The sequence below is a fragment of the Nuphar pumila genome, chromosome 7 (genome assembly GCF_984573655.1).
Source record: "Nuphar pumila chromosome 7, dmNupPumi1.hap1.1, whole genome shotgun sequence".
Taxonomy (NCBI): Eukaryota; Viridiplantae; Streptophyta; class Magnoliopsida; order Nymphaeales; family Nymphaeaceae; genus Nuphar; species Nuphar pumila.
In genome coordinates this window covers 113,732,353-113,757,910 of record NC_143255.1, presented here as the reverse complement: position 1 = coordinate 113,757,910, position 25,558 = coordinate 113,732,353, and the positions used below count along the sequence as shown (strand labels likewise).

The window sequence follows — 25,558 nt, the reverse complement described above, 5'->3', positions numbered from 1 at the left end:
ATCTTTGAGAATTGCTCTACTATGATCCAGTTTCAATCTATGTTCCATAAGAACTAATAAACCTGCATCCTTCAAAACTTTTAAAGTGTATTTTTTTTTATTCAAGAAAATTCCTTCTTTAGATCTGGCCAATTAGATCCCGAAAAAATATTTTAATTTTTCCAGATCTTTGATAAAAAAAAGTTGGTGGAGGAAACGTTTGAGCTTTTCAATTGTCACGTTGTCATTGTCAGTGACAATAATGTCATCAACGTACACATGGACGAATGTCTGCTTGTCTCCATTTATCAGAGAAAATAATGAGTAATTTGCAAAGAGACTGAGGAAAACCTACATGTAGGCTTGTTTAAGCCTCTAGAGAGATTTATTAAGGCAGCATACCCATTCTTCCCTCTTAGTGAAACATCCAGAAAGAACTTTCATATAAATTTTCTCATCCAAATTGCCATCCAGCCAACCATTCCTCTTACTGGATTTCATCGTACATTCAATCCTATCCTAAACATCCAGCCAACCATCTAATTGTTGATTGGATGGCTAGGATTGAATGTATGATGAAACCCATCCTATTTCAAATGATGGGATCAGTGTTTGTGGAGATGGACATTTTTCAACTACATCATCACAATTATGTAGTTGACAACTCTACTCTCATAACCCATTTTCTTCTCAACTCCATCTCCTCTTCAATGCAGGCTTCCAAACCGAGCCTAAATGAACTGGGTCTTGGTAGGAACAAGGAAACATCATAGTGGACTGTGGAGCCCAGCCGGGCCTGGCCCTCACTAGTCCAGCATAAAGGGCCCCAGCTGACCCAACTGGATCTAAGCCCAATAAGACGAAGGTCCAAACCAAACCTGACGAGTTGATTTGGGCTTTTTGCTGGTATGATTCTGAGTTGGGCTGGGCTCAGCAGGCCTGATGTTCACCCATAGGCTTGAGGACCACCCATAACCATCATATAATTAATGGGGCATACGCATGACCCTACCCAATTAAGTATCTTGGATAGGTATGTAACTAGGATATATTCATGAGTTGGATATGTGTAATAACTTATGACTAAATCTCACCTGATTGGACTAGCAATACAGGATCCAAATTTAAGTTAGGGATGGATCTGGTAAATTTACCTACATTGTAGGGTCCAAAATTCATGTAAGCTAGCGTAATTGGATTCAGATATTTAGCAGATTATGGTGCATTCAGTTTTTTTTCCCATAAAACTCGGATTTGGAACCCCCATGTCAAACCTGAAATAGTTTTTATCTGATGGAATCTGAGATAGGTCTGTGATTACCACAACCAATCAGTAACAAATTGGATCAGCAAAAGAAGTCCAACCCAAACATATGCCATTAACATGCAAGGGGAGCATTATCTCTTGAGTAGGAACTAACAAACGAGCAACTAAACTTGGACCTAATTAAATATGCACCTTAAGAAGGTTTAATCATATTTAGTCACATTATGATCTTTATTGGATTTGGGTGTGGAAGTCTCTTACTATATCGGCTGATTGAGCATTTGGATCTGATGTTGGCCCACTCGATGATGGTACTTGCCACAAAATGAGCTGGTCTGGTCTTTCACAATAATAAAACTGCTTAGCTGGTTCTTAAGCACTTCTTTTAAAGTTAAACTTCTATTGGATTTTGGGGTAAAATTATGTTTTTCTTTTTCAGTTGATCTGTCTTGATTCCAGATCCAGATCCTACTCAGAACACATGGTAGGACTCCATATCTGGATATGAATTGACCCTTTCTGACAGTGGATCCACAGGAACCGGGTCAAGTATATTGGGCTTCCTGTGAAGTACTATGGCCACAATTCAAAGAATGAAGAAGAAGAACTTAATTAATTTGTGAAAAGGAAAATAAGATATATAAAGATGGGCATTTTCTCCTTTACTCGTCCTGAGTACTGGAGACGTGGGTAGGAGAAAATTGCTAAGCGAATAGCAATTTTTTTTTTCCAAAAAGCAAGCTGGGGTTATAACTATACCATTGGGTTTTGAACCTACAACGTCCCACTTCTACAGGAAACAAATCCCATCAATTGAAATAGGATGGGTTTCATCATACATTCAATCCTAGCCATCCAGCAGAACCATCTAGCTATTGATTGGATGGCTAGGATTGAATGTATGATGAAACCCATCATATTTCAAATGATGGGATTCCTGTTCATTTTTACACCACAAACACAGAAAATCGTAATGCGGACAACAATTTTCTCGGTAAAATATGAAACATAGAAAATTGATACAAGCGCAGCGATTTTCTGTGGCCGGAATACTTTGTAAAGTATTTGTGCCCGATCACTGGATCTGCTCTGAAGTACTAGATCCTCTCTTCGAGCTTACATATGATAAATAATAAGAATGCATATTAGGGTGATTCGCCAAATCACCGTTAACCGGTAATTTGGTATCATTACCATCCACAATGTTCATCATCTCCGTTCAATATGCAAAACGGTAGAGCCCACCAATGCATAATGGTGATGTCCTGATGACTGATGAATGGTGATTTGACATATCACCTGATCTGTTTTCCACACCAACCAGCTAAAATTTGAGAGAGAGCATTTTCTCAAAGTTGGTTATTGTTTGGGTGGAAAAAAAAATGCAAAATTATAACATCAAAATAGAAAATTTGGTTACAGAAGAAATCTTTTCATATTTGTTGACATTTTTCAGAATGCCTATGGGCACATTTGGAAGCCAGAAAGATGTAGGAAAAGTGATGCAAAATGAAAAATTTTGACCATTCCAAACGAGAGAGACTTTTTTGTTGAAAGAGTTTTTCTAAAAAGTACACTTTTGATAGGAAACATTCCTCCACCGGGGTGGGGGAATGTTTACTACCAAGAGAAAAATTCTATTTACACTCACCACCACCATCACCTACCATCTCACAATCACCACCATCCATCTCACCACCACCCACCACCCTCCTCTCTCTCATTTTTTCACATTTTCTCACTGTTTTTCTTATGCTACACAAACAAGCTAAAAACTTTCTTTTGAAAGACTTCTTTTATAAAAACTCTCATAGGCAAAACTTTTTTTTCCTATGAGAGTTTTTCTTTCTTCCAAACGTGCTTATGAGAGAAACTCTCGTAGGAAAAGAAAGTTTTGCCTATGAGAGTTTTTGATATGAGAAGTTCTACAAAAGAAAGTATTTCGCTTGTTTGTGTAGCATGAGAAAAACAAAGTGAAAAAATGTAAAAAAATGAGAGAGGGAGAGGGTGGTGGGTGGTGGCGAGATGGTAGGTGGTGGAGAGTGTAAAAAATAAATTTTCTCTTGGTAAAAACATTCTTCTATCTTTCATGGAAGAATTTTTCCTATCAAGAAGTGTACTTTTTAGAAAAACTCTAAAGTTTCTCTCATTTGGAAGGATCAGAAAATCAGTACGAATTTTTTTATTTTGCATCACTTTTTTTACATCTTTCTCGCTTCCAAACATGCCCTATGAGCGCTTCTTTTTCCTAGCTAGAAGTGACCATGGTTTGTCACCTGACATAAAACCAATAAAAACCCATGGAAAAGGTCTTTGGCACCAAGGTCAAAAGACTCCCATGTGTAACAGGGACCTCAAGGGTTTAAACAACCAAAAAGCTTGCTAATGTGTGCACAGTGACAGAGGGTTTTCTTTTGTCCTTGTAAAAAAAAAAAGAAAAAGAAAAAGAAAAAAAGATAGCACTATCATTTAAATATATATAGATATATAGATATATATATATATGATGACCGCTATATAGGGTCTAGGTTCAAATCTCATCTACATCACCCTTTAGGCAAGCCGAAGCATGGCGACTTCTTAGGGGCAATTTTTACATGTAAATATCAAAAAAATGAATTCTCTGCTATGGATATCCAACCAAAGGTAAATATGGTTGTCAAAATCCATAACCCCATTCAAGATCTAATCACATATAGTAGTCAGATCTCGTATACGGTTTTCAAACCACAATCTTGAATTTTAAAAAAAAATCCAGTTAGACCAAATCAGCTTTAAACGAAAACTTATATTCCATAGGTTTAAAAATCTAACCACATTTCGGATCCATAAAGGGATTATGGGCATCTCATTGTTGTAAGCTGTTTTGATCAAATCTGATGGGGGTCAGATTTGATCAAAACAACCTGCAAGAATGAGATCCCATGGGTGGTTCAACGACAGAGATGATTTTGGGGATGACTAGATACCGTTTTGTAAAGCAGTTCCCCCAATCTCCAACAAAGTGGTTTTGGCACGTTTTTCTGGGAGAGGTCATGATGTAAAGGGTAATTTGGTTTTTGAATTTTGATTATTTGATCACCTTGTTTACATAATAACAAAAGTTTAAAGCTGCAATAAAGCAGCTCTTTTTTAGTGAGAAATTCAAATTTTTTTATTTCTCGTATTTTTATAAGTCAATTATTCACAAAAATAAATGCACTTGAAATTCATAAGTAAAGAATTAAATTTTAAAATTATGTAAACATATATATAATAGTAGTTACACCCGCCTGGGTTGCCTGAGTGGCAGCAGACCTGGGGAGAAGGTGCTGACTCGTCCCAGGTTAGACTCTCCCTAACTGTACAGGTGCCGTGAACAGATGGGCTCCATAGGGGCTGCTTGTGTGTCTATGACCCACCCAGAGATTACCTGCTTCGGCGGGAAACTTTGTCATAAAAAAAATAATAGTTTTCTCTTCAAGATTTTGCCAATAAAAAAGTAAAAAAAAAAATTTTTTAGGGAAGGGGGATTGGTCTTCAGGAACCATTAGTTTTTATTTTCTAATTTACTGAAATAAATTACGGAAGAGAACTTGTCATCAGTTGGTAGACAGAAAGCATTCCAAATAAATGTGAAAATAATAATTTGGTATGATCAACATATGGTTAGGCTAACGTAACCATAGTTAACAGGATTAATCAGTATGTTAGCATTAGACACTCCCAGAGAGGGGTGTAATTGAGTCTGGTATACCTGACCCAACCAGACGTCCCAAACTGATTATACCAGACCAACCCGATTTTAATAGACCCATGGATAGAGATCAGGTGCAAAATATAGACAACAACAACTACGCCTTCATCCCAAAACAATTGGGGTCGGCGATATGAACCAAAAAAGGGTCGGCGATATGAACCAAAAAAGAAAATCATTCTGGGTCTTCCACATGAATCATTCTCCTCAAATCATTTTTATCCAATGCCATGTCCTCAATAAGGTTCAAAGCATTCATATCATTTCTTATCATCTCCATCCATGTCTTACTAGGCCTACCCCGACCTCTTTTAACTAATATATTTCTCATTTCTCCATCCTTCTAACTGGAGCATCATTAGGCCTTCACCGAATATGTCCAAACCACCATAAACGATTCTCTCTCATCTTATTTTCAATAGATGCAACGCCTACCTTCTTACATATCTCCTCGTTCCGAATCTTATCTTTTATTGTATTTTCACACATCCATCTAAGCATACGCATCTCAGCTACACTTATTTTTTGAATATGATGTCTCTTAGCAGCCCAATATTTCGTATCATATAGTAAAGTGGGCCTAATAGTCGTCCTATAAAACTTTTCCTTCAACCGCAATGGCATTCTACGATCGCACAACACTCCAGTTGCACATTTCCATTTCATCCACCCAACCTTTATCCTATGATTTACATCTCCATCAATTTCTTCATACTTTTGAACGATAAATCCCAAATATTTGAAACAATCATCCACTGGTATTTCTTGCTCACCAAGCTTCACTACACTTCCATCATTACTTCGTTGCTTACTAAACCGACATTTCATATATTCTGTCTTACTCAACTTAAAACCTCTTGCTTTCAATGTCTGTCTCCATAATTCTAACCTAGCATTAACCTCAGCTTTAGACTCGTCAATCAAAACAATATCATCAGCAAACAACATACACCACGACACATTTTCTTGAATTGATCTCAGGTATTATAAATGAAGACCCAAACCCATTTAGACTTGACCCGCTTTTAATACTTCACCCAAATGGTTCTACCTGCTAGTTTTACGATCAATGCCCTCAGGATCAGAGACCTAGCTGTGTTGGCTCTACCAGATGTTTGTCCTGGCAACATAAACGAATGACTAGAATAATTGGCAAATATTATGTTATATAATCAATTAAATATCTAAAGATGTTGATAAAACTTAGAAATAATATGAATTTCATTTTAGTAACTAAAACTTTAATTCATTTTTTTCGTAGAAACTTCTTATTGCCCTTCAATAGTGAAAATTGTCGGGTTGAAGTGAAGGCCAATTCTAAAGAATAATACTCAAGAACTTATTAAATTTGATATATTTTGAATATCATATATGATTAATGTCTTTTTATTTCAATTTGAAACAATTGGTAGGTATGATTTTTTTATATTTAAATTTTGGCATTATTTAGAATAGTTTAATAAAATTTCCATTTGTTAGCATATAATCTTCTTAATAAATAGTTTATTCTATTAATTTATATATATTTTTATTGATGGGTAATTAAGTCTAGAATACCAATCATATCAAGACCCAAGTAAAAACCTGAACAAATTAAGACCTGAACGATTATACTCGAACCCGTTAACCCATATGGGTCTACTTTTTCAGGCATACCCAGACTCAAACCTGACTTGAGACAAAATGGATCTACTAAAGACCCGATCCAGTACATACCCAAACCTGTTAACCCATATGGGTCCACAATTTCCAGCTGTACCCAAACTCGAATTAGATTGGTTTGGGTTTAGTTCCTACTTTTACACCCAATTCAAAATCGGGTCTGATAAGACCTGAACCAAACCTGACCTGGTTACACCCCTACTCCAGCTTGCCAATAAGAAAAACACATTACTATTTGACATTTTCTGAAAAAACATAGGAAGGAAAAAGTTCTTCAAAAGTCGGGCCGTTTTCTGAAAAACACATAAAATATTGGTAGTAAAATGGAAACTTCTCACAACCCTGTCAAGAAACCAAAAAAATGCACATTTCTCACAAACCGTGTCAAGGAAACACCACAAGAATCCTAACAAGCTTATAAAACAAGTTAAAATTAAAATGTGCATGCAAATTAATTATTCAGGAAAGTTGAGTATACTTTTGTTAAACATAACCAACCCGACCACCCCAACAGAAAAGTACATATCCACCAACCAAATGTCAAATCCATTTGAATTAATCAAGTCCTTTTATATTATAAGTGGTGGGCTACTGAGCTGATGGCAAGCACATATCAATGAAATTAGCCATTTTATAATAAAAAAAATACAAAAATAAAACTATGGATACTAATAAAAATAACAAATAATCTTCCAAGCTAGGGCCCCCAACACCATCAGCACCCCCAACATCAAAGACATGAGAACATCTCCACTGAGCTTCAGTTCACAACTGTAGCAAGCAACCTTCTAACAGTCAATCATGGTACAAATAGTATTCCCTCACAGACCAGGAGAGGCGAGTATGGAGCATCAGTAACAATGACCAAACACAAGGATCAACTTTACATTGGTATCTAGAAGTTCCACAAATAAAAATAGCAAGCCCAATAGCCAAACAAGAACTTAACCTGTAAAAGAATGTAAATCAACAACAGCAGCCAAACCCAAGAGAAGTACAACTCTTTATAAGATATTCTTGATAATTCTTTTCCGCATTACAAAAGAGTTGACAAGTTCTGCATTGAAATGCTAGATTTCCCTCATATGCGCATGAACAGTTAACAAACCAGGGAAGAGTGGAAAGGTGTAGCACTTGAAAGATGCGTACAAGAGACCCAACGTATGACTGATTCTGTCACCATTAAGTCCAGTTGCTCCAACTCACCCAAGCCAATGGTATGGTTTCTCCTACTATGGATACCTGATGGTCGCGTAGCTGAAATCACTCCCCTACGGGGATCAATTTCATGGATCTCAGCTTTTCTTGCAGCAAGACAGTCCCCATGAGAGGCCGGGGATGACGTAAGCAGCTTCCTGAAACTCAGGTCTGTATGACAACCAATTTTAGAACACACAATGCACAAAAGGAATCTAAAACCGATTTTCCACACAGTAGAACATAGTCCAAATTCTCAAACACAAAAATGAACCAAAGGGTACGAAATGATCACCTCTGTCAATGGCAGCTGAGTTATCCACACTATCTCGCACGATGGTGGTGCATGGACTGAAGAATGCAAAGCTAGGCACTGAAGCTATTGGTGAAGAAAACTCCTGCTTAGTAGATTCACAGCTCCGCAATGAAAAGCCAACAGATGGGGAAGAAGTTGCAGCATCAATCAAAAATGAAGAGAATGACGACTTGCAAGTAAACATAGGGGAGTAGTCCTGCTGAACATCACCAAAAACTGCATTTCCAGAGCTCAGGCTAGAATCACGATTTACAGAAATGATTTTCTTAGGCAAGGAGTCCCCAATTGAGGGAAACTGGCCTTCATTCCCCTGGAGTTTCTCTCCATTTTTAATCCAGCAATGATCTGCAAATAGAAAAGGATCACAAGATTTAGGATTACTCCAAAGAAAGGTCTAAAAAAAATTAATGATGCAATTCTAGAAATTGATGTGCTAAATAAAAAAGAATCAACCATAGGTAGAGATGAAAAAGTCCCTTATTCCTGTTAGAATATATGTATCTCCTATATATATATATATATATATATATATATATATATATATATATATATATATATATATATATATATATATATATATATATATATATATATATATATATATATATATATATTCATCTTTGTAATAGGCATACCTTCTAGGGGTATTTCTGTAATTTCTCCTTGTAATAGGAATCTGTCTACTAGGGACAGATTTACCTTTTTTATATTTATTTATGTTTTGTTTTTATGCTTTAGGGTTTTTAGGTTTTGGCCAAGGGCATTTGTGTCCTTGGCTATGTAGCTATTGGGAGCTCTCCAACTGCTACAAGTCCTCTGACTCTCTTATGTACTCTATAAAAAGAGGGTTTTTGCCTCTTGTTCTTTTATTCATTTTGTGTGCATTTAATCTTAAATAAAGATTATATTTTTTATCTTTTTGTGGCTTTGTGTATTTTGCCCATAAGTGGCTTTTGTGATTGTGCACCTTGTAGCCCTTTAGTGGCATTGTATTTGTGCACACCTTATTTCATTACATGGTATCAAAGCCATGAGTATTGATGATTGTGTAAAGCTTGTTTGCGTGGACGTGACTTCTATTACTTATTTCTCCCTTTTTCTTTTTATCTCCCTCTCTTTTTCTCTCTCTTCTTCTATTGTATCAATGGAGGATGACACTAACTAACTATGTGATGTGGGCATCCATAGTAAAAGATAAAATTTGGGGTTTGGTAGATGACTAAGAGAAAGAACCAAAACTTGTTCTCTCAAAGAATGAAAATGGCAAATAGGGGGCGCTTCAAGGAGAAGAAATGAATAAGGTTGTTGCCGATTATGAAAGAAGATGGAAAGAGTGAAAAATGGGTCATTCCAAAATCATAAGATGACTCATTAATAGTGTTGACATCAAGAAATGTTTTAGTTTGGTAAAATTCGATTTTGCTAGTGATGCTTGGAAGTATCTCCAAGATATGTATTGTCTTAAAGATATAGCCCACGTATGTAACCTCCAAAATAAAGTAAGGACCATGATCCAAGGAGACACGAGTATAAGAGAATACTATAATGTTCATTATCTTCTTTGCAATGAATTGGCACTTTTAGACCTCAAGTGGCATTGTCCCCATGACATAAAAGCTCTAGCTCTGTGGAAAGCAAATCAAAACGGAACATTTTTATCGATTTGTTAATGGGCTTAGACTCGAGTTTGAAGGGACTAAATCGGCTATCCTCCAAAGAGGGGGTATTTCTACCATGGTTGAAACTCTAGAAAAATTGACTATAGAAGATAATAAGTTAAAGAAATTCATCTCCTCCAAAGATGAAGAATCGGTTCTTGTTATGTCAAGACCCAGAAATCACACAAAAACTTACAAGCCTCCTTTGGAAAAAGTTTAAATGACTATAAATACATGAATACAAGAAGAGTAGAAAGATAATGTCATTTTTGTAATGAGCAGGGTCACATCAAGCCATTTTGCCCAAAGAGGAGAAGAGAAGATCGAAAAAATGAAAAAAAAGTAACCTCTGTAGGGTCATCTTTTGAAAGAAATGTTGTAGATGAAATCTCAAAAAACGTTGTCTCAATGTCACTAGCACAACTCATGGAGGCACTACAACCAATGTTCAAAAATCAAACATCTTCCCTCTTCGATGCGGTCGTATCCATATATACTGATCTCAATAAGACTTCTTGATTCCGGTGCTTTCTTCCATATGACTCCAAATGAGTTCATACTATTCGAATGTCATACTAACCCAAATAATTCTTATGTTTCAACCATCGATTAATTTTTTTTTTAAATCAAAAGTTTTGTAACTTTGTAAAAACATCAAACTCTTTACGTACCAAATGTTAGAAGGGTGCCGAAATTGAATTTAAACCTCTTATTTGTTTCCCAAATTGTGAACCATGATGCAAAATTTCTTTTTCATCTAATGGTTATTTGATACATGATCTCCAGTCTGAGAAGTCAATTGCGCAAGGCCATAAAAAATAGAGATCTTTATTTTATGGACAATCTTGAATTATCAAAACATTTTTTTTTTAATTTTGTGAAAAAAAAAATATAGAAAATTGGCATAAAAGATTAGGACATCCTAGTATGTCAAAAATACATTTGTTTTCATTTCTTGCAAATTGTAATGAAAAGGGTTTAGTTTGTGAAGATTATATACTTGGAAAAATGAAATCTTTATCGTTTGGATTTAGTCATTTTATATCTAAAAAACCATTTGAATTAGTGCATTCGGATGTAAGGGGACCGGCTCCGGTTGTGTCCAAAAGAGTACCGTACTATGTTATTTTTGTGGATGATTATAGTAGACATACAATGATATATATCCTTAAATTCAAATCCGAAGTATTTGATTGTTTTTTCCAAAATTCCATCACTATGCTAAAACTCAATTTAAAAACAACATTGAAATTTTTAGATTTGATTCTTGAGGAGAATTTTTGTCAAATTATTTCAAAATTTATTTTGATCTACATAGGATTATTCATCAAAAATCATGTCCTTATACTCCTTAACAAAATGGCTTAGTCGAAAGGAAACATAGGCACATTATTGAGACCACTAAAACCCTTATATCAAAAAATGTTCCTAAAAGTTTTTGAGGCCAAAGTCGCTCTTACGACAGCTTATTTGATTTATAAAATCCTTCAATTATTATTGAAAAATTGTTCTCCTATTGAAAAATTATTTAAAACTCCTGATTATAAAAGGTTAAGAGTTTTTTGTTGTAAATTTTGTGTTCTTTCTAACAAAAATTATAGGCTTTATGCAAAAGTCATTCCTTGTGTTTTTTTAGGTTACGTCGAAAACCAAAAAGGATTTAGGCGTTATGATATTGAAAAGGACAAGTTTTATGTTTCAAGAAATATAACTTTCTTAAAAAAGAAAATGGTTTTGGAAAGATTAAGCCTAAGAAACCTTGCGAGTACTCTTTTTTGTTTGATTTAGATAAAGAGCATAAGGATATTTATGATAATGTGAATGAAAGTAATGATATTCATGATATGCATGAGTGACAATGATAACACTCATGACATGAGAGTGATATTCCTATTGTTGAACCTCACAATGAAATACAAGTTTATTCTCGCCGTACTCAAGACCATTTTTCGTTTGCATTAAAGAGGTATTCCCAAAGTCGAGACATAGATCAATCTAGTGCTAGAAGATCTATGAGAATGTCTAAAGCACCTAGTAGGTTCGTATCCTATGAATCATTTGAACCCAAATATAGAGTTTGCCTTATGGTTATTTACTCTTATGTAGAACCATCCTCTTATAATGAGGCCAAAAATCATCATAAGAGTTAGAACCTTCGTCACTATAGCATCTATTAGAAAATTACCTATCTTTCAAATGGATCTTAAAAATGTATTTCTTAATGAAACCCTTAATGGAGAAGTCTATATGGAACCTCCGCCCAGGTTAGGGTTGGAACATGAAAAAGTTCTTCATTTGCAAAATGCATATACATTTTACTCCTCTATGTGGAAGATATCATTACCACAGAACGTGATAAATAGGGAATTGTCCTATCAAAAATGTTATAAAAAACAACTATGATATGACAGATCTTGGTTTCCTTTGATATTTTCTTAGAATTGAAGTAGCTTATTCACCCAGTGGATATTTTTTGTCTTAGACTAAGTATGAAACCGAGATAATAGAAAGATCAGGTCTTACTAATAAAAAGAGAGTTGATACGTCAAAGGTCATCAATGCAAAAATGAAGAAAGATGATGGAGAACCTCTGAAAGATCCAACTCCATGTCGTCAAATGATTGGAGCCTTAACTTATCTTTTTATTATTCATCCCTATCCTGTACAAAAGCCGAATATCATGCCATGACTACTATAACTTCTGAATTAGTGTAGTTGAGACAGGTACTAGAAGACTTGGTAGTCTAGATAACTAAACCCTCAAGATTATGTTGTGACAACAAGAGCACAATTTATATTGTAAGCAATCATACATTTCATGAGCGTGCAAAGCATATTGAAATGGATTGCCATTATATCCAAGAAGAATTGCTGATGAAGACCATCACTCTTCTATATGTATCATTTGAGTATCAAATGGAGGATTTCTTCACTAAGGCACTTCCATCTCCCGGAAACCACTTTCTTCTAAGGAAAGCTCTCGGTTGACAACCCGTGAGTTTGAGGAGGGTGTTAGAATATATGTATCTCCTACACCTACACACACACACACACACACACACACATATATATATATATATATAGTCACTAGAATATGAAAACTAATGTGTGAACAACAATTTTTATGAATTTTTTATTCTTTTCTCTTGAATCTAATCGTGCGGATGTGATCTACAAGATTGGTTTTATAAGAAAACACCCTTGAATCATCCGATTTTGATGCATAAATGAGATTTTTTTAAGGCTTTAAAATCAATGGCTCATATTCTTCGTAAATATTTAACCATTCAAAAATCATATTTTTCATCGAAAATATAGGATCCAATGGTTGATTCTTAGATAATTCATCATGCCAAGCACATCCACATGGTTTGATTTGCAAAAACATTGTTGGAAATGTTCATATTTCCAGTTCTCATATTCTAGTGATCATATATATATATATATATATATATAATAGGCATACCCCCTAGGGGTATTTCTGTAATTTTCCCTTGTAATAGGAATATGTTCACTAAGGATATATTTACCTTTTTTATATTTATTTATTTATTGTTATTATGCTTTAGGGTTTTTAGGTTTTGGCCAAGGGCATTTTTGTCCTTGGCCATGTAGCCGTTGGGAGCTCCACAACGGCTATAAGTCCTCTCTCTATCTCTATCTCTTATGTACCCTATAAAAAGGGGGGTTTTGCCTCTTGGTCTTTTATGCATTTTGTGTACATTTAATCTTAATGCCTTTGTGTATTTTGCCCATAATTGGTTTTTTGTGATTGTGCACCTTGTAGCAATTTAGTGGGCATTGTATTTGTGCACACCTTGTTTTATTACAATTCCCCCACAAGGGCGCCACACACCTAGCTAGGTGGGTCAAGTTTTAAGCATCCCTTGCCCCAAGTTCGAAGCTGATGGTTTCACTATCACAGATACCCGTGGAGTTTTGTGCCATGGAGACCAGAGCAGGACCGTGGACAAAGTGGCACCTCTCGGCCCATAACGGGATGTTCAAACCAATGTTGTAAGTACCATACTGTATTGTACGATACGTATCGTTACTATGGGGTTTTCCGATACGATACACACCTATGTCTCGATAGGTGTGTATCGTACGATACACCATTGTATCTTACTATATGTCCTTGTATCTTACGATACACTTCGATACGGGACGTATCTTACGATACGCTATAAATGCATTTCAAATCCACTTATTTAAAAAAAAATAAACATATAAGGCCCCTTGGGGCTAGTTCATATTCATCCCTAAAGAGATTAAGAGTGATTTAGAGAGATTTTTTTCCAAAACAAAAAGAATATGATGTTGATGATACTCATTCAATGATTGATGTTATCTAATTCATTTTTGTTTGAAATTTAAAAAAAAAATAATTACATAAAATGTTTATGCATTAAAAAAACCCTATGATTTTTTTTGTTTGTTTATGTAAACACACATTATTATGAATCTCGTGACTTATTAGCTTAGATTTGTTATTTAATATGCATATTATTTCATAGTTTGCATTTTTTTGTGAGATTGCCATTTATAGCATATTATCTTGATTATTTAATGTTTGATGTCTTGTGCAAGCCATCCATAGCACATAATTGTTTTGATACATAATATTATAGTTTTATCTTATGCAATTCATTATTGTTTAATGATGTCTTATCCAGCTCATAAAAACATAAATGATTCTTTCATGTGTTATGATTTTTTAGAATTTTTTCAAGTTTTTTATGATTTTTCTTGATTTTTTAGAATTTTTGGAAATTTTTTATTAAAACTTTACGATTTTTTACAATACGTATCTAACTTTGCGCCCGACCAATATGGGTTATGATATAATACTTACAACCTTGGTTCAAACCAAAATGGAGGTTTCTCCCCATTATCCAAAAGTAAAAGAAAATTTTCCTTTTTTTCCTTTTTCTATTTAATCTTATTTTTGTTCGCATAGACCTTAGACATCAACAAAAAGCAATAAGATCAACTTAATAGAAAGCAAATGAAATCCTCATGTTTGCCCGATCAGTTTGAAAATGCCATGAAAACTAAAATGCCTAAGAAGCGTTGACAGAAAGAACCACGGAATATCAAGAAAGGGCTATGTCACACGGACTCGGCTAGGGGGTCGACACGCACCGACACGGGTGCAAACACGGGGCGGACTCGGTCAACATGTGTTGGACTCGGTCAATGCCCCTGGGCCGAGTCTGACCACTTTATAAACTCGGTCAACGCACTTGGGAGAGGGGAGGCAGGAGGTCGGCGACCGCCTGCCTCTCCGACGAGCCGAGAGATGAGGAAGGGGGGGGGGGGGGTTCGAGATTTAGTAGAGGGGAGCGAGACCGCCGGCGAACAAAAGAGGACGAGGGAAGGAGAAGAAGAAGATGACAGAGGAAGAAGAAGAAGAAGAAGACATGGAGAGGTCACCTGAGAAGGTTGCGGCGACGTGGCTCCGACGACTGTTGTCGGCGAGGAGAATCCGTGGAAGAGGAAGGAGGAGATACTGGTCGGGGTTGCCTGAGGGTCGTCGGGTGTGTCTGCCGAACACAGGGAGGAAGAGGGTGGCAGAGGGGGTACGAGCAAGGGAGGTGGCCAGCGAGGGCTCCGGCGAAGCTGTCGGAGCGGGGGCGGTGGTGGTCGGACAAGAGAGGAAAGAGGGCAGGCGGCAGAGGTGGGGAGGGTTTCCTCGAATGAGAAAACCCTAACCGCCTTTTGTTGCTTTATAAAAGGGGGGGGGGGGGGGGGGGGACGGTAACCCGGGTCCAATATATAGCCGAGTCCCCGTGTCCAAATTTTTTGAAATTGCGCCGCACCCGTACCCACACCCATGTGACTTAGAGAAAGGGTTGTTTAGAATTCTAAATCACAACTAAAATGCTTCAGCAAAGCAACGTGGTTCAACACAACCAAAAGAACCCCTCTAAGTCAGCTATGCACTTCAAGTTTTCCCTGTCCGCATGTATAAAAGTCATAAATGACAATGAACTGACATACCTAAAACCTGTGCTGCCGTAAGTCTCTGGCTTGGATCTCTGCAAAGCATTCCCATGATCAAATCTTTGGCAGAAGCAGATATTTGATCCCAAGGATCTGATGGAAACCACACCTCAGCAGACCTGACTGCATCAAAAATTTTCGACTTCGTTTTCCCCCAGAATGGTGGAACCCCACTGAGAAGAATGTAAAGAATCACACCAGTACTCCATACATCGGCTGCTTGATTATAGCCCCCAACAAGAACTTCTGGAGCAATGTAAAAGGGACTACCAACTACTCCATACAGACTCTGCCCTGTTGGAGGGGTTTTTTTGGCATTTAGTGACAAAACCTAGTATGAACAAAAACATAGAAAACTATGATGTAAACAATACCTGGTCTAATATAGGTTGCAAGACCAAAATCTGCTAATTTTATGGGTGCTGACATTGATGTTGTTGCCAATAGAATGTTCTCTGGTTTCAAATCTCTATGAACAACACCCTTCTCATGGCAATACATCACAACTTCCATCAGCAGCTTGAATAGAACTAATGCCTCTTTTTCTGAAAAACGACCATGTTTCTCCAATCTATGGAAAAGTTCACCACCTGCGCAAAGCTCCATGACCAGATGCACATAATCCTCCTCCTCAAAAACTGCTTTGAGGTCCACAATATTTGGGTGACCTGATAATCGAGCCATTATTTCTATCTCTAGTTTGACACTACGCACATCCTCCAGAGTTACCAACCTATCCTTTGCAATGGACTTGCACGCCAATATTTCCCCCGTTAGCCTATCTGAACAGGATCTAATCACCCCGAATTGGCCCCATCCCAACTGTTCTCCAAGCAAGTATCTATCCTCCAGATTACAAATTTGTGTTGCATCTAGAATGGCCTCAGTAAGATAACGAACTTTGCAACAAATTGGTAAACATGCTGAAGAATTATTGCCCTTCGCAACAGCCATCACCAGTCCTATAGCTCCAACAACACAGAGGAGCTGCTTTAGATTGACCCAGAATGGAAAAACCAATAGATCTCTTATATTCCCCAGTGATAAACCAATTTGATCAACTTCGTCTGTATTTTGTGAACCAATAGATGTCTCATCTGTTGCTCCAACAAAGTATTTGAACCTGGTATATAGGGACAACAATCAGATCCAAGATTCATAAAAGAAACACTAAGATTCTTCCCACTTACCGATTTGTTACAAGCATGAAACAATTCTTGCATCTCTCGTCTCAAGGTCAGGGTACCACAAGCAACACTTGCAGATATAAATCACGAACCCTTAGAAAATCAATTTGAGTGATATCTGAACCTTGGTGGTTTGACAGTGCCAAGAAGAGTCACATCAGATGGGTTCTCAATCCTGGACATAAATTTAAACCACAACATTTTGAGGGTGAACTCTATTACAATCTTTGTATAAAGAAAACAACAAAAGCAACATAGTACTTTCTTTTTCTTTTTTCTTTTTCCTTTTTTTTGTTTGATAGTGAAGCTGAGAGTCAATCCCCAGCCCCATGGCTATGAATGTGCAACTTTTTCCAATCCAGCTATCCCATGCTACCGAAAGCGACATACACCCTTATCAAGAAATCTTATTGATGCAAAAATACCAAAAGGCCACATTTAAGTATCGCAACACAGAGACACAAAGCTACACTCTCCACAATAAGATAGGGAAAAGGAAACAAGAAAAGATGAATTTATATCCTTTTGTTTCTGTTGTTTTAAATGCTTTCAAAAATGAAGATTAAAGAACATTTATCAACATGTTGCAATGAAAATTGCAAAAAAATAGAAATTATCAACTTGATTTCAAAATTCAGCATTCAAATACAAGGACACTAAAGTAATTCAACAACACTATCTACTACAGACATTATATATAGTCTAAATGAAATCATAAAATACCTCAGTAATTTGCTCCATGTATGTGAGAAACCACAAAAAAAATATAGGAAAAAGGAAAAAAGGCAGACAGCAACATCCCCCAACAAAACAAATTGATATTACTGCTGTTACGGTTGCAAACGGTTTGGATTCAGAATGGGGATTTTGCAAGAGTTGGCTGTTCTGGATCACATCTGCTCAGACTCCCCAATGTATTTTCTGATCCGAAATCCGAACCATTTGCATCCCTAACCACTGTTATATCAAATGATATTATCAATGGAAAGTTATCAAAAACTACATGAAGTGCCTCAACATTATGAAAAAAAAACATTTTAGTAGTTGCCTAAAAAAAATAAAGAATTGCACAATATAAACCGATAGAGAAAAGGAAATTCAAAATAGTATTAAGGCTATTGTTCCATATTTTATGAAAAAATAAAAATCCATACAACAGTTGTATTTTCAACCAGAAATGTACAAGAATATACCACCAACAAACAAATTAACCGGAGTTTGGAATTATTTCTAGGAACACAATGGTACAACAAATATTCCGTGGAGATCTTGATTATAATAAAGTTCTCAAGCAATCATTACGCCAGACAAAGGAAACATCATCACATTAAAAGGGAAATGGAAATCGAGGAACCCAATTTTCCCAAACATCCCAATCTTTATCAAGCGCGAAAAATCTTCAGACTGTTTCTAATGTACAAAGCAGGGATCTTCACCATAATAGAACTCCCGGGAAATCAGTCCACCAAACAAAGGAAAACACTACCACATTAAAAAGAAAATGGAAATATGAGGCACCCAATTTCTCAAACGACCCCAACATTTCTCATGTGTGTGCATTCTTCATCATATTACTAAGGTCCAAAAAAACCCAGAGAAGTTAAGAATTCCTGATCAATTCTTGAAACCCTAAAGAAAATGACACGACCAAAAGTGGTCTTCAAATTACAAACAATCGCAGACCCTTTACATTAAACCGTTTTGCTTAAGACTGGCAGGATCAGACAGAGCTGGCAAATCTAAGAAAAAAGGGGAAAAGACCTTCCAAACCACAGAACCCCTGTTAGGATTCGGCCCAACTGCTAGAAAGCAAAACCAGATAACCAAAACTACAAAATCAAAAGAAAAAAAACCGAGATTCTCAGACGAAGATCGTCAAAAACACGAAAACCAACCAAATTCCCCCAAATAACCAGATCTCTCTAAAACAACCCCAAAAACACTCCGACATTTCGACGTCTCTTCCTCCTCCTTCAAGATGCCACAAAAACCAGACATAATCCAACCCCAAAAAGAGGGAATTTTTCTTCAGACCAACCAAAGAAAAAGGGCCAAAAGTCTAAGAAAACGAAAACGAAGAAAAATAGAAAAGATCAATGTGAAAAGAGAGAACCCCACAAAGAGAGAAGGGAGGATAGAAACGTACCTCTGGAAAAGAGGATGGGAAAGAAGAGAACCCTCTGAAGCCCCTCTGTTCGTCTGCTCCTTTGGAAAGGGAAGGGAAGCTTGACAAAGTACATGGGCGAGACTCTTAAACCTAGAATTTATTTTTTTTAAATTATTTTTAATTTGAAAGTAGCGCGATTTATTTAATCATATTATAATGATTCTTAGTTAGAAATGGTACGTATATCATTAGTACAAAATTACAAAGCGATCATCCTTTTGAATTTTTTTTTTCCGGCAGCCATTATAACGCAAATATAAAGTCAAGGAAAATAACGGGACTAAATAATATATCATGCCCAAAAATTCAAGAAAACCACCTTTTTTTTTCTTTTTTGGCTTGTTTTGGATTATACTATTTTGAGAGATAGGAGATGACTTGTGCTTTTTCAATAATTGTGTTCTTTCTAGTACAAGGCAATTGTTTGGGTCAGAACTAGGGGTGTCAATGGGTCGGGTATGGTTCGGACCTAGGTAGAACTAGACTTAGACTCGATTTTAGGGTATGGCATCGGGTTTGGATTCAGGTCTACTATAAAAAAAAAAACATATCCAGACTCAATAAGAACGACAAGAACTAGACCTGGACCATACCCGATAAAACCATATCTTTTATCATTTTTACATGGGACTTAATCGAAACTGAGGTCGGGTTCGGGTCTAGTATAAAATTTCACAAACTATACCTGAGTCGATGTATTAATCGGACCTTTGTGTTCGGACCTGGGTCTTAATCGGGTGTTATTATTTATCACCATTCCCAAACCTTATAGTGTTTGGTTTGGGTCGAGTCCAGGTAAACCCGACCCATTGACACCCCTAGTCAAAACCAATGTTGTCAAGATTGGTCTGAATCGGCTCAAAGACAATTCAAAAGAGGCTCATTCAAGCAATGTTACCAGTATTGCCGATACCCATCGTATCGGCAGAATTTTTGATAGGTTGCATGCTTGAATCGGTTATTTTTAATAAATATAAAAATACCAAAAAATATTTTTTAAATATTATTTTAATGGTTTTAACAAGAGTCATGTTATGATTGATACATAATAATTTTTTTATTATTTTTGGGCCTATACAAAACGATTTAGTTGGGTATCGGTATCGTCCCATACAACTGAATCGGTGGCGCAACGATTCGGAGCCGATACCGATACTGACAACATTGGATTCAAGGTTTATTCAATTTATTTTTTAAGTGTCATCTTATGATAAAAAAAAATGGCCGATTCAAAATCAATTCGTTTTTTCATTTTTTTTTTAAAAAACCAATTCCCCTAGTAAACGGATTTTAACAATGAATGGGTCATTTTCAAGTTATTACTAAAAAAAAAAAGAGGAGAAAACCGGAAAATGATTCCAGTTTTGGTATGTTCATCAATATGACAAATTGAAGGTCTTAAAACTCTTATGTTTCCTTGACCTTGAGTGACATCTAAGGAGTAATGCAGGCTTTGACTTTGGATAGTTACTGGACAACCACTCAATTCCAACGAAACAGAAAACGACAGAGGGGTGGAGCTGACCTGGTTGCTTTGGGAGTTCTCTAAGGTGACGCCAGCAGCTGCACCCTCCCTCCTTTATTCCAGCGTTCGTGCCTCTTTTGTGGTGTGTGCTGGCATCTGCTGGTTGCAGCGATGTGACCGCTCAATCACGTCATGGACATGGTCCAGGTTGTTCTCGCCCAATGTTTGAGAACGCATCCCCTCGCGGTTCACCGTGTCTTCATCCACTAGGACTGCTTTAGTTTGATCTTTCAGGATTAAGTCTGTTTGCTAGTTGGTGGCTTTCACCACTCACCTTAGGGATGAGAACCACACTTAAGAAGTCCTTAATTACTGCAGACACGTACATTTAGTCCCATAATACTCCAAATTTTTTGAAAAAAACTATTACTAGGGAACCCATTAGGGTCAGGAGCCTTCTTTCCATTAGACTGAAAAACAACAAATTTAATCTCTTCACTTGAGACTGGAATAGGTAGGAGATCATTCTCCTCTTCAGAAACTAAATTAAGACCCCCTTGCATGGGCATAGAATCATCCCTAGACCCATCTTTAGTAAGAAGATCTTGAAAGAACTTGCAACCCTCATCTTCAAATTGTTGTTCATCAGAAACAACATTGTCATTAACTAGGAACTTAGAATTACCACTAGTTTACCTCCTACCCTTCATAAAAACCTTCATATTTCTTTTACCCTTCTTCAGTGACAACATTCTGGGTTTCTCCCTCCAATACATCTCCTCTTGAGTGAGGGTCTTTTCCAAATTGTTGCTTAAGAGAGATTTCACTGTCAATATCTTTAGGTGAGGGAGAAGAAGAGTCCAACCAATCTTACAAAGCATAAAACTCATTCTGAATACGTATAACTTTATCTCCAATATTTTATAAAGTGAGATTTCTTCCAATAGATAAGCTTGGCTCTGACATCATCCAACTTATTAAGAACATGAATCATCCAGCAGCCAGCCTGCTCCGAGGTCCAACAAACAGAGAATATTAAAACACTCCTCCATCAACCACAAAGAATAGAATTTAAAAGGAAATCTCTTCTTGTATTGAACATAACACTCAGTGTCAAATAAAAGGAGGCTATGATCCACAATAGTCCTGGGTAAAATCTTGAGAGAACTTCCCATGCGAATGTCGTCAAACAACTGATAGTTCATAAAAGATCTATCAAGTTTACACTGGACATTATATGTACCCTTCTGGTTATTAGTCTAGGTAAACCTATGATTAGCATCATCAATTTCAAAAAGATTATGAAAGTGAGAACAATTAATACTGGGGAAGAGCGATGCAAACCAGTCTTCTTTAAAGCATTTAATACATAATTAAAATTACCAATAATCATCCAAGGTGCTTTAAATACATTCAAAGTGCCAAGGATTTAATTGAACTGCTGAAGGCAGAACCCATAATGGGTGTTATTGTACACACCAACCACCATGAATGACTTATTAATCGTCAGGTCAATAGCAGAGAACCAAATATACCCATCATTCACATTAATATTCACATTAAAGTTAGTGGGCCTTCTACCAAAGGAGCACTGTAAAAGAACACTCAGAGACATGGAATTTAGCTCTATCAACTTTCATGTACATACTTATATTTTCCTTTAGTATATATGTACTTTTTTAGCCCACATAATATCCAAGCATTTTTTAGTCATTCCCCCCGAGCATGTACTGGCTATCAGAAATCATCAGATGTCACTATCAGCAGTAACTGTAACAAATAATCATGTCAACAATGAATTTTCTACAAAATATGTAACACCTAAACAATACTCATTTTGATTTCAAAAGACAGGATAATAAACTACAAAACACTGACAAAATAACAATTTAGAACTAGAAAGATTTCTTCTTTTTTCTCTCTGATCTCTCAAAAGAGAGAGAGAGAGACCATCTAAAAAATAATCAACACCTCTCTCTCTCTCTTGCTCTCTCTCTCTCTCTCTCTCTCTCTCTAGTGGAGGATGGCCACCATATGGCGAGTGAGTCCCCTCTTTCCGTCTTTAGACTCTTAATCCCCTCTTTCCTTGAGATGGCTGAACCCTTCTGATGTAGCCGTTGCCGACTAGTCCTGGCGGTGGAATCATCTCCCTGTGCACGGCCGCCCTGAGCAGCAGCCACCAGCCGACAACCCCAACTCCGCTCCATTTTCTGTTTGCTGCTAACACCAGCTCGGCCACTCGCGACATCCACCATGCCTGAGCTGCCTCCCTCGGCTCACGATGTCTTGTTCTTCCCCTGATTTTTTCCACTGACGATGCACCACCGCTGCCTCCATTCGGCGACCCCACTGTTTTCCTCTTCTTCTCAAACCCAAGTTGATCCTCTCGGTGGGACCTCGTGTTTGCTTGAGCCGTGTAGCCACACATCCAGCGGCTTCAGCCTTCCTCCAATTTTGGGTTTGGCGAGCAGCGCGGTGCTTATTGCTGCATAACCCGTGGGAGCCACGGTTTCGTTTTTCTCTCTTCTCTCCGGTGCCGAAGGGAAGGCCGATGCTGCCATTCTGAGCCCAGGAACCGTCGACGTTTGCCTCCGGTGGTTTTCCAGTTTCGTCGAACGCTGCAGACTCGAACGGAGGTTGCCCTATCTTGTGCTGCGTTGGTTGGTCGTGCCGATCCCCACCGGAGCCCCCGACCCTCGCAGGTGTGCCTCTATCTTGTTTATTTCCTTTTTCAGAGTTTCGTAGGCTCCTTCATCGGTGCCTTTCGTCTTTCGGTTATGCGCCCCTCGTCTAGCCATTTTTGGGGACTTGCTCCCGATCTCCCATTGAGGGTCAACCAGCGAGCCCTACTTTTCATCAAGGAAGCAGTGAACGATTGGGGTGCAGCTTTTGTGCTTCGCCGATGGGGATTGGATGTCGTCTTGCCTTTCAGACTCAATCGTTGGTTCTTCTCTAAGCTTTCGGAGTCCCTCCGATCATGCCTAGATGTGGGCTCTCTTCGTATTTCAGACATTAGGTTTTTCCTGCGAGCTATTAGACGGGAGCCTCTCGAAGCGTGCTCTGTTAAGGCTTTGCTTGTTTCTCCTTTCTTCATTCGTGAGCTTCCAGAATGGGTTGCTGATCGAGGATGGAAGCAGGTCTCATCTACTTGGCAAAGCTCCTTCCATGCTATTCGTTATAGATCTCAGTTGAGTCGTGCCAGGCCGGGGGATTGGTGGTGTGCTAATTGTTTTTCTTTGAATTTTCATAAACGTTGTGATTGTCATAAGTGCGGCTTATCTTTTCTCTCTCGTCGGCACCCAGTCTGGAAGCGAAGACGATCTAACCCCTCTCATTCTCATTCATCGGGGATGAATCTAGTCTCTAAAGATTTTTCTGGGGTGGTGCGTCATCCGGCAAATCGGAATCCTGAACGGCCTTCCCAAAAATTATGCTTCTCGCCATGGGTGCAGATTGGCAATCTCCACAACCCGGCGATTTCATTTAATGCTGTCAAGATTGGGTCTATCTGGGTCCCAGTCGAGCCGCAACACTTTGGGCTATCTTTTCCGTCTATTGCTCCATCTATGTTAGACTCTTCGCCAGCTTTTGATGGCATCTCCCAACCTTTGCAAGTTCTGCCAGGGGTGGGCCCCAACACATTTGGGTCTGCCATCAATGCTTCATCTCTTGGAGATTTGCCGCTCACTATTTATAATGCTCAGAGCTCGACGTCTGATTCTTTTAGCGCTAATTCTCGTGGCGGACTGATGGCGCGGTTGGGTAGGTATGCTCGTGGGAAGCAGAGAAATTTTTTGCCATCCTCGTCATCACGAGCTTTGTCTAGGGTGAGCCCACAAATATTTGACCATGATAGCAATGCTTTCTCTAATGGAGTTCAGTCGTCAGCTTTTTCTCAAGCTCGAGGCCTGGTATCTGCTTCTCTTTGTACCAATTGCCATTTCAGCTTGGAGGCGCGGTTGGGCAGGCTTGCGCGTGATGGGCAAAGGACGAATTTGCTATCGTCCCTTATTATTTTCCCCTCCAGACGCTATGACTATCTGGTTATCAATCTTATTGCGTTTAATGTTAGAACCAACATGACAATCAGATGCATGGTGCTTGGCTCCTCGGTTCCTCGTCCTTTCCCTGTATTGCATTATGTCTCTGAGGTTTTTTCTTCTACCAAATCTTTTGGTATTCCGCCGGACGCGGTCTCCTTCATTAGTCCAGCACAGGGTCAGCAGCATCCTAGTCCACAACCCCTGGGTGTCACAGTTGTCGATGCAGCTAAGTTGCTGGATATCTCTCTCTCATCTTCACAGCTGCAAGCGATAGCTGTTGATATGGATTCTATGATTTCAGATATTTTTGCGATTATTGGGGACTCTCTCTGCAACTCTGGTGGAGCAGATTGCGAGCAGTTGGGCATTTTTGATGGTCACTTGAGGTCGTCTGTCAGTGCTGGTGGTCAGCGAAGAAGGAGGCCTTCATTAATTGTTTCGGCTACCGATGCTAGGTCCCCAAGAAGGTCATCTCGGTGCCACCAAACACGGGTTTTTCCAGATTTTGTTCCATGAAGACTGTTTGTTGGAATGTTAGGGGCTTAAATTGTCCCACTAAACGCCTGTTTCTGGCTAATTGGGTTAGGGAGCAAAAGCCCGACCTTCTTGCTTTATGTGAAACTAAAATGGAGGTCATCTCGCTCGTGGTCGTTTCTAGCATCTGGCAGGGAGCTGACTATTTCTATAAGCCAGCGGTAAATCATGCAGGCGGTATCCTTATCTTGGAAAAGCAATCTTTAAATTTATCACAGCTGGATGTGGGTCTTTTCTCTTTGTCTGTTGCTTTCAATTTGCAGGCAGTTGATAGAAGAGTAGTGGTTTCTGTTGTTTATGGTCCTAATCTCGCCGCCATGAGGCCCGCTTTTTGGGATGAT

At 38.0% G+C, this 25,558-nt stretch overlaps 1 protein-coding gene across 1 annotated transcript; it reads right to left on the bottom strand.

Moving 5' to 3' along the window:
• Positions 1–7,502: 7,502 nt before the first annotated feature.
• On the bottom strand, positions 7,503–19,252 carry LOC149833001 (calcium-dependent protein kinase 2-like). The gene is made up of 6 exons (XM_090012674.1): positions 19,155–19,252; positions 17,012–17,183; positions 16,196–16,944; positions 15,819–16,115; positions 8,137–8,502; positions 7,503–8,012 (listed from the first exon to the last, which is right to left on the bottom strand). The coding sequence occupies exons 2-6, from the start codon at positions 17,026–17,028 to the stop codon at positions 7,744–7,746; spliced, it is 1,698 nt and encodes a 565-aa protein (XP_089868800.1). The 5' UTR covers positions 17,029–17,183; positions 19,155–19,252; the 3' UTR covers positions 7,503–7,743.
• Between the last annotated feature and the right edge of the window lie 6,306 nt (positions 19,253–25,558).

What these genes read in the sequence shown, in the direction of transcription:
- LOC149833001 (XM_090012674.1), bottom strand. An exon ending in TACGGCAGCACAGGTTTTAG is followed by an intron (nt 8,503 to 15,818) that starts GTATGTCAGTTC and finishes TTCTATTTGCAG; the next exon opens with ATCATTGCTGGATTAAAAAT. An exon ending in CTCAGCTGCCATTGACAGAG is followed by an intron (nt 8,013 to 8,136) that starts GTGATCATTTCG and finishes GTTGTCATACAG; the next exon opens with ACCTGAGTTTCAGGAAGCTG.